Raw genomic sequence first — 10184 nt, forward strand, 5'->3', positions numbered from 1 at the left:
TTAGGGATGTATATCGTTAGGATTTTATCGATACCGATACCGATACGATACTTCTTATCGGTACCGATACTTATCGATACTCTTATCGATACTACAATATGTAATTTTGTGTAAAAAGAAAGACGTTACAAGATGTTAAAAGAGTCAACCTTTTTTTTATTACTAATAAAGTTTCCAGAACAGTTTCACAACATCTTGTTCAATCCAACAGACTGTACACAAACAGACCCATACATGGTAATATACTGGAGCCTGTACAAGGCATACATACAGTATATATCGACACATGCACACACACACACGCATGCCCACATCCACACATACATGCATACATGCATGCTCGCACGCATGCATGTATGCATGCCCACATCCACACTGCACACAGCCACACACAGAGCAAAAACTGTATATAGCGCTTTACTATAACTGCAACATAACCCAAAGCGCTTTTACAACATCATACATTCACCCATTCACACACACACTCAACAATTTTTGTTTAGAAAGAGCAGCATATTAACTTTGTCTGGAAGTAACCGAGACCGCTCTGGACAGAGAGTGTCTCCTGTAGTCGAGAACACTCTCTCAGATGGTGTTGATGAGGCCTGGACGGATAGGTAAGTGAAGGAAAGCGCTGAAAGAAGAGGGAGTGTCCATCTTACCCCACCACCAGCGGACAGGGTCCCGTTCGGTTGGGATAGAGGGGAGATCTTTGTAAATTTCGAGTTCTTTTTTCAGTCTATCACGAATTGTGGGTGTATTGTGCCGCTGCTGGGTGAGCTGCCTTTGGAGTTCTCGGTCTTCCTCGGCAAAGAGTTCACCGAGAGCAGACGCTGGTTTTGGATGCTGAAATATAAAACAAGACAATATTTTTTAAGTCAAGTTGATTGCTTTTTGCCACAACACAACATAGGATCACACAAACACGTCAAACTTAGGCTACATTCTCCTCCTCCTCCTCCTCCTCCTCTTCCCCCTGGAACTCAGCTTCATTCGGAATCGTCATCATCATTGTCACATCCTCATCCTCTGACAGCTGAGGGTGGGAGATTAGATTGCCTCAATAAATGTGTCATGTGCGTTGCAAATAATTTTGAAGTTAAATTGTGATGACTTTTACTCACCTCTCTCGCTGCTGCTACCTCCATCAGCCGGTCAAAGACATCTGGCTTGTTGACCCTCTCCTTGAACCTAGGGTCCATGGTGGTGGCCTCTTCCAAGAATTCTATCAGGTCATCATCCTATACACAAATAAAACAAACCATAGTTTCACATAATTTGACTATTGTCTTTGTAAAAAGTAAGTAAGTAAGTAGTAGGGATGGGCACGATTAATCGATTATCGATAATTGATCATTAAGAATTTTGTCGATCATGTAATTGTTTTATCGATTTGACGGTGTTATAAAACAGAGTTCATGTTGTGTGTGTGAATTTCACTATGTGGCGGTAATAAAATATCCTACCAGCAGGGGGCGATATAGCCTACACAGACAGCAGAGACAACCTACCTGCCTGCGAGCTGCCGTAGCCAAAACGAGGGTAGACATGAAGAGAGCAAGGCGAAGTCTGGCGTGGGATCATTTCGAGTTAAAAAATGACTCCGTTCATTGTCGACACTGTGATACAGTTTATAAGTACAACACAACAACAACGCCAATGATGTACCACTTGAACAGCGTTCATCCGACCTTGGTTAAAGCAGGTAATGAATCCTGCTCTCAACCCACCATCACCGCAGCATTAGCACGGAGGAGCTGCGACGTACACCGGGCAGAGAAAATCACAGAAGGGATCAGCAGAATGATTCAAACGGATATGCTGCCCATAAGTGTCATCGATGGGAAAGGTTTTCGAAGTGTGATTAATTTACTCGAACCAGCGTATCATATTCCGTCACGACGTACCATCACCAGGCTCATTGAAAGTCAATACGAGGAGCGAAAGCAAGAGCTGCTAAACAAGTTAGCCACAGCAGACCGCGTTGCTATAACTACAGACTGTTGGACTGCTTTAACAGCCGAGAGCTACCTCATGATCACCTGCCACTATATTTGCAACAACTGGCAAATGAATTCAGTGGTCCTGCTCACCGAAAGCCTTCCAGGCAGGCACACAGCCGACATTCTCGCTGAGAAGATGAATGAAGCCGTAGAGCAGTGGGGATTTGAAGGCCGCGTGATCGCCTGCGTCCACGACAATGCGGCCAACATCACGGCTGCCAACAATCCCACCAGAGTCAACTGGGTTTCCGTTGCGTGCTTTGCACACACTCTTCAATTAGCTATAAATGACGGGTTTTCTCTATGCATGCATCGGGTAATCTCTGCAGCTGGCAAACTTGTTAGCCACTTTAACCATAGCACTGTGGCAAGCAATGCGCTGAAGAAGAAGCAGGAGCAAATGGGTCTGGCAACCCACCGCCTCATCCAATCGTGTAAAACACGATGGAACTCGGTCTGTGAGATGTTCGATAGACTGGTGGAGCAGCGGTGGGCTGTTGTTGCCGTCCTCTCGGACAGAACCGTGACCAAGCTTCAAGATGCCAGGGTCCTGGAGCTGAGGGAGGAACACTGGCAGCTGATGGAGGACACACAGCCTGTGTTAGGAGCACTTAAGTGTGTCACCACTGCCATGTCTGCCGAGAAGGACGTCTCCATCTCAAACATTTATCCAGTGACCTTCAGCCTCATCAACACCCATCTCATGCGGAGAGAAGGAGACAGTACCAGAGTCACCGAATTCAAGACCAAAGTGAAGTCCTCCCTCAGCAACAGAATGAAGGTAAAATTAACTAGTTGACATAGCCGCTGATGACGAGACTGAAATAAGCATAGCTAAATATCGCTTATGTGCTTTAGATATGACATTTTTACAGTTTATTTTTCTGCATAATTTATTTACAGGTTCAGTCTGACGAGTTTGTGTCATCCGCCCCCATGATTGCATCAATGCTGGACCCTCGTCACAAGCATTTGAGCTTTCTTCCACCAACACAGAGAGTGATTGCCAATGCGAAACTGGTTGAACTGGGAGAGGGAATCGACGTGGTTCAGGCGGCTATCCCACGGTCTGGGAGAGACGAGGCTGCGCTGTCCGACAGCCAGAAGAGCGCCGCTGCTGCCACGCACGCTTCTGCCATGACACTTCTCCTCGGGGAGCAATACGCATCCACCCAGTGCGGCACTGGTATTGAGACAGAACTTCATAACTTTCTGAGAGAAACACCCCCACCCCTGCATTGCAGCCCTATAGACTGGTGGAAAGTAAACGACGGAAAGTTCCCCAGGCTGTCCAGGTTAGCGAGACAATATCTCTGCATCCCCGCAACCTCGGTCCCGTCAGAGCGGGTGTTTTCAGCTGCTGGACTGACGGTCACTAGGCTGCGTTCACGCCTCACCCCCGAGCATGTGAACATGCTTATTTTTCTGAACAAAAATCAGTAGGTTGAGTTAAAGCAGATATCAGTGGCACGGCCGTTTCGGCTAATGCTGTGTTCAAGGCAGGCTTTTGAAACCGTAAGTTACAGCTTCAAGTCACAACTACGACTTGGTAGCGTTCCAGGTAACCCGTAGCTCGTGTTTTTACCGTCCTGTTGTCTGTGAAAGTTCCCTATAACGGCCACTCGTAACTTCCGACCCGTGAACTCGTACCAGATCGAACTGGTATGACTTCACAGGAAGGAAAAACACAAAGTACGAGTTTCCTTGAACGCACCATGAGTTAGCAGCCCCCGCCCTTGTCAGGCATCAATTGGTCCTCGTGCTACGTCACCACATTCACGCGCATCCCTTGGCTGCACACACAGCCCTTCATGCCGTTCTCTCCCCTCATTGGATAACACTTGTATCCCACAAGGAAAATTTTCTCCTCGGGTTACAGCAGAGCAGAGTGACGGAGAGACTCGTGTTTAGGCTGAAATACTTCATGTAAGTGATTGCTGACGGAAAATAGGACTATTTAGGACTTATATTAACAAAAACATTCCACTGATATCTGCTTTAACAGTCACCACCGTAGCCTTTATGTAGGTCTAGGCCAGGGGTCGGCAACCCGCGGCTCTAGAGCCGCATGCGGCTCTTTAACGCCGCCTAGTGGCTCCCTGGAGCTTTTTCAAAAATGTTTGAAAATGGAAAAAGATGGGGGAGAAAAATATATTTTTTGTTTTAATATGGTTTCTGTAGGAGGACAAACATTCTTAACGCTTTCCAATGCTGTAAAAATGTGTAGAATAAATATTCAATTTCAACATTTCTGTCAACGAATATTTACGTCATAGCCTGCGACACAGGTCTCGCCAGGCAGGTGGCTGTTGTAAACAAACCGGCGGATGCGTGATGGGCTATGGATCCCAAAGGAAAAAGGAGAAAAATAACTGAGGAGAACAGAGGATTTAACGTTGCGGAAGGATTGCCTGAATGTTTGCTCTGTAGCGAGAAGTTGTCCAATAACAAAAAGAGCAATGTGGAAAGACATTTTCAGGGAAAGCATGCCACATTTGCAGCCGAGTACCCAGTTGGGAGTGAGAGAAAAAAGTGCGATTGCATTACTTCTGCAGAAATTAGAGGAGCGGAAAAATAGATTTAAGAAGTGGATTGCATCTCCAAACTCCACTACTGCTGCAAGTTTTGTTGTAGCCCGGAGATAATAAAACGTGGCAAACCGTTCACAGATGGTGAGTACATGAAGGAGTCATTCATCAACGTGTCAGAACACCTATTTGCAGACAATATTTGCAAAAACAAAACCGAGATAATACAAAAAATTAAAGACATGCCTCTCTCCGCTAAGACAGTGAAGGAAAGGGCAATTAAAATGGCACGTTTTATTGCACTCTGTTGCCGATAAGGGGCATGTTATGCTGTTTTTTCGGATCCTCAAAATAAAAACGACATCAAAAATCTGATTTCTTTATTGCATTTCTTTAATTTCATCAAAGCAATGAAACATAATTCATTAATATTGTAATGAAGTTAAACTTGAGGCGGCATCGCGCAACAGAGTATAGTCACGTGGTGAGTCATTCTCTACAGAATGCACTGCAGGAAAAATAAACATTTAATCATGAAGGCTCATTATGTATTTGTAGTTAATTTAGTCATTTTGATAAGCTAATATAGCTACTATAGATACATACAGCATGCGTTGCCTTCATTATAAGGGTTATATAAGGCTTTTAATTTTTTGCGGCTCCAGACATATTTGTTTTTGTTTTTTTTGGTCCAATATGGCTCTTTCAACATTTTGGGTTGCCGACCCCTGGTCTAGGCCTATATGTGTTATTGTTTTGTGAGGTTCTAGTTCATAATTGTGCATTAGAAAAACATCTCCCTCTGGCCTTCCCCCCTAAAATAAAAAAAGTCAGCCACGACGAGTAGCCTAATATTTTGTTTGCTGATTATTATGATGTTTTTATTGTGCCTAGTTCATGACTGTGCATACAGTAACAGTTAACATCTCCTGATCGTCTTCTCTCTCCGCCGGGTGCCTTTGGTTTGAAGTTACATTTTGGCAACAAAAAAAGTCAGCCACGAACAGGCTAATATGCTATTTTATTTTATTAAATTATTTTAAGTTAAAATGATGTTGTTTTTTTGTTTTTTATTAATGATGATATTTATTTATTGTTTAAGAGAACGCACTGCTCTTATTTTCTGCCGACGCCTCCGCGTATTTCTTTTGCTGAACAGTTGCACATCTAAACTGTAGTCTATGTTGTGCAAGAGGATTATTGGATTAAATGTTGAATCATTATTAGTTAACATAATATTTTTATTACGTCTAAAAGAGGCGGAATTGTTAGAACACTGGCTTTTATTTTGTTTCAGCCCGACTGCTCCGCAAGTCCGCATATTTCCTCTGTTTACAGTTACACATTTAAACTGTAGCCTATGTTGTGCAAGAGGATTGTTGGATTAAAGGTTCTTCTTGAAATAAATATTTCATTGAGAAAAACCTGATAACGTCTGGACAGGTCACCCCAGACTTTCTCCTTGATGGTGGTCACAAACGGTGAGTCATCATTTGCGATTTTGAAGTGGCTCTCAAGCTTTGTCATTATAGGGAGAATCTGGCTGCAGGTGGCCTGTTTGTCACTTGATACAGCCAGGGTGGAGTTGTACATTATTCTCATCACGCTGACAAACTCCTGGGCTTTTTTGTAGTCATCCTCTGTGAACCTTTCAAGTCTGAGATGAAATTATTACATAACATGTATTTATTCTGCAATCGCATTTGTTTTTATCATGACATGAATTTGAACCATTCTGATATGAACTCACTTTTTAAATCATTCAATATTTTTATCATGACAACATGAATTTTAATCATTCTGATATGAATTCACTTTTTAAATCATTCAATATTTTTTTATTATATGAATTTTAATCATTCTGATATTAACACATTTTTAAAATCATTCAATAATTATTTATCATGTCATGAATTTTAATCATTCTGATATGAACTCACCTTTTAAATCATTCAATAATTATTATGTTAGTTACTTATTCTACATCTATAGTTTATTTATTAATTTGAACTACTAGTGCAGTGTCATATTAGGTTACCTCTCTCTCTTCATCAGCTTTTTGACTCGTGGATCTAAGAGGGCAGCTTGTATGGCTGGGTACATCTGAATAAATCGTTCAACCATGAGATACAGTGAATTCCAGCGGGTCCTTACATCCAGAATAGCAGTATGGACAGTCATGCCTGAAACACATTATGGACAGACACATTGAAATCAGTTTAGATATGTAGTGCTGCTGTGGCTCCTGATGAATGATACTGAAATAATGACAAGGCTTATTTTCTTACCCAGAAGTCTCTGCTTTTCCGCGACCACGTTCTTCACAATAGAAGATCTCTTGATCCACACAACACAGTCACGGATCCTTGCAGCCCACTTGGAAATAGTTTGGATGGTGTAGACCTTTTGTGCACTGAGGTTGAGAGTGTGTGCACAGCATCCCAGCTTTCTGATTTGGAGCTCATGTGCAGCCACGTCCATATTAGCTGCGTTATCAACTGTCATGGCTACAACTTTTTCTCTAACACCAAACTCTTCAAGCACTTCTCCTATCTCTTCAGCCACAACTGGACCGCTCTGTGACTCATACAGGACTGTCTCAAAAAATTAGAATATTGTGATAAAGTTCTTTATTTGCTGTAATGCAATTAAAAAAACAAAAATGTCATACATTCTGGATTCATTACACATCAACTGAAATATTGCAAGCCTTTTATTATTTTAATATTGCTGATTATGGCATACAGCTTAAGAAAACTCAAAAATCCTATCTCAAAAAATTTGAATATTTCCTCAGACCAAGTAAAAAAAAAAAGATTTATAACAGCAAAACAAAATCAAACATATGAAAATGTCAATTAATGCACTCAGTACTTGGTTGGGAATCCTTTTGCACGGATTACTGCATCAATGCGGCGTGGCATGGAGGCAATCAGCCTGTGGCATTGCTGAGGTGTTATGGATGCCCAAGATGCTTCAATAGCGGCCTTTAGCTCATTTGCATTATTGGGTCTGGTGTCTTTCAGCTTCTTCTTCACAATACCCCACAAATTCTCTATGGGGTTCAGGTCAGGGGAGTTGGCAGGCCAATCGAGGACAGTAATGCCATGGTCAGTACACCAGTTACTGGTGGTTTTGGCACTGTGGGCAGGTGCCAGATCATGCTGGAAAATGAAATCATCATCTCCATAGAGCTTTTCAACAGATGGAAGCATGTAGTGCTCTAAAATCTCTTGGTACACAGCTGCATTGACTCTGGACTTGATGAAACACAGCGGACCAACACCAGCAGCTGACATGGCTCCCCAAACCATTGCTGACTGTGGGAAATTCACACTGGATTTCAAGCAACTTGGATTTTGCTCCTCTCCAGCCTTCCTCCAGACTGTAGCGCCTTGACTTCCAAATGAAATATAAAACTTGCTTTCGTCTGAAAACAGGACTCTGGACCACTCTGCAACTGTCCAGTGCTTCTTTTCCATAGCCCAAGTCAGACGCTTCTTCCGTTGTCTTGAGTTCAGGAGTGGCTTGACCATGGGAATACGGCTATTGTAGCCCATTTCCCGGACACGTCTGTGAACAGTGGCTTTTGATACCTGGACCAAGCTGAGTGTTTTTAAAGGCTCAGGGAAACCCTTGCAGGTGTTTCGAGTTAATTAGACGATTCAAGTGATTAGTTAAATAGCCTGCTAGTATACTTTTTCATGATATTCTAATATTTTGAGATAGGATATTTGAGTTTTCTTAAGCTGTATGCCATAATCAGCAATATTAAAACGACAAAAGGCTTGCAATATTTCAGTTGATGTGTAATGAATCCAGAATGTATGACATTTTCATGTTTTTAGTTGCATTACAGAAAATAAAGGACTTTATCACAATATTCAAATTTTCTGAGACAGTCCTGTATACTGCCTGGGTTGAGAGTACTTTCTGCTGTAACTGGCCTTCATTCACATAGTGGAGTGTGACGGTGACATAGTGATCTTGGGTAATACTTGTCCACCCATCGCTGGTGATGGCCACTTTTGGCACGTTAGCAAGCTCAGCTATGAGATTTTTCTTTTCAACGTCGTACCATGCTGGAAGGAGGGTCTCTGACAACACTTCTCTGGAAGGGGGGGTGTAACCTGGGTTAAGGGCTCTGGTCATCTCCCTAACAATCATCATCACGGAAAAAGCAATACAAATTTAGTTATATGATTCATTATGTTATGATTAACAAGACAAGAGCTAACGTTAACAGTGCTGCTCACACAATGACTTCAAGTGGACTAACTAACTACTGCCTATTTAGCCTACCTAAACCACTTTGATTCGACTGTAGCAAAGGGCTGCAGATCCTTCACAATGAACTTTGTGACGACTCTGTGGCATTCATGTATTCTTTCAGCTGTCATCTTCATTTGTCTGGCGATTGTGAATGGGATCGTCTGCAGTGGCGGCGGAGTTGTTGTGGTAGCTGCTGCTTGGTTCATGCCGCCTACAGGATTAACGTAACATATCAGCGCGGTGCTAATATCAATGCTGTAATGACTACAAACTTAACAAACTTACAACAAACTTACCGTGACTTGACGTCGCAGAAACGAAGCCGGGTGCCGCTGGCGCTGACACGGTGCTGCAGTCTTTAGCGTTAGCCGTCGTCGGGCTACTAACTTGACTAGCTTTCTTATAGCAATCGAACACGCCGCACTCCTTTAGCTTCATGCTGTGTCCGCGCTCCAAGTGTTTTGTCAAATTGCTGGTGTTGCCCCCCTTGGACGCAACCTCTCTTTCACAGAGACTACATCGAGCAACATTATCGTTCACTTTGGAGCGCTTCACCCTCAACATGATGGCTCAGCCTGAGTTCACGAGGCGCTGCATCATCACCTGTCGACGGCGGCACGTAATTACGTACGCGACAGCTGGGTAGACGCAGACGTTCCCATGAGACGTTCAGATAAAAATCTCTAAAATAAAGTAAAAAAAAAAAAAAAAAAGGACCGATAAGAGTACCGTTAAGCAAGAATCTTAACGGTACTCTGGTACCGACCCAATTACGGACCGGTACCGAAAAGTACCGGTCCACGGTATACATCCCTACAGTCAATGTCAAGCTTTTCTGTCCGGCCCGAGTGTCGGCTTGGATTTACAGTATGCAGCTTTTTTAGAACCTGTCCAAACACCACTGACCATGGACTGAAGTAACAAACGAGGGCCTTCATGTGTCTCCATTTCACTTATCTGTCTTCACACAGAAAGAAGAAGAAAAATTCCTCATTTTTTTTGGCCTGCCTCTCTCACTGATGCTTCCTTCTTTTACATTCACACTCCATCTCCCTCTTACTCTCACCACACCATTTTAATTTCCTTCCTTCTTCATCTTCATCCTTTTTCTCGCCTGATGATGCTTTCACTCCTCGGGTTCATACTTCATCTGCCTCTTTCTTTGACTCTATCCTGCTTTAATTTCCTTCTCTTTTTCTCATCTTGCGATCCTTTTTTCCCTGTGTTTAATACCACTCTAGATCACGTCATGGAGCTGCAGTCAGGCAGTAGTGAGATGTGCAAATGTCTTTCACAATGTGATAAATGCAGTAAATCTACTCAGACACAAAAACAGGGTTATTTAAGATTTTTTTTCGTATGCTAATGCATGCTTGTTGCT

General features: G+C 42.8%; 1 protein-coding gene across 1 annotated transcript; it reads right to left on the reverse strand.

Moving 5' to 3' along the window:
* Positions 1–943: 943 nt before the first annotated feature.
* Positions 944–8683, reverse strand: LOC146960131 (uncharacterized; the record flags this gene model as incomplete). Its single annotated transcript, XM_085772604.1, has 6 exons — positions 8432–8683; positions 6820–7114; positions 6570–6714; positions 5957–6188; positions 1125–1241; positions 944–1036 (listed from the first exon to the last, which is right to left on the reverse strand). Coding segments are annotated over exons 1-6 (1134 nt in total), but the record flags the coding sequence as incomplete, so codon positions are not given.
* Positions 8684–10184: the final 1501 nt, after the last annotated feature.

This window comes from Trachurus japonicus, unplaced genomic scaffold (assembly GCF_045865225.1).
Source record: "Trachurus japonicus isolate A0001 unplaced genomic scaffold, Traja_1.0 AP030687.1".
Taxonomy (NCBI): Eukaryota; Metazoa; Chordata; class Actinopteri; order Carangiformes; family Carangidae; genus Trachurus; species Trachurus japonicus.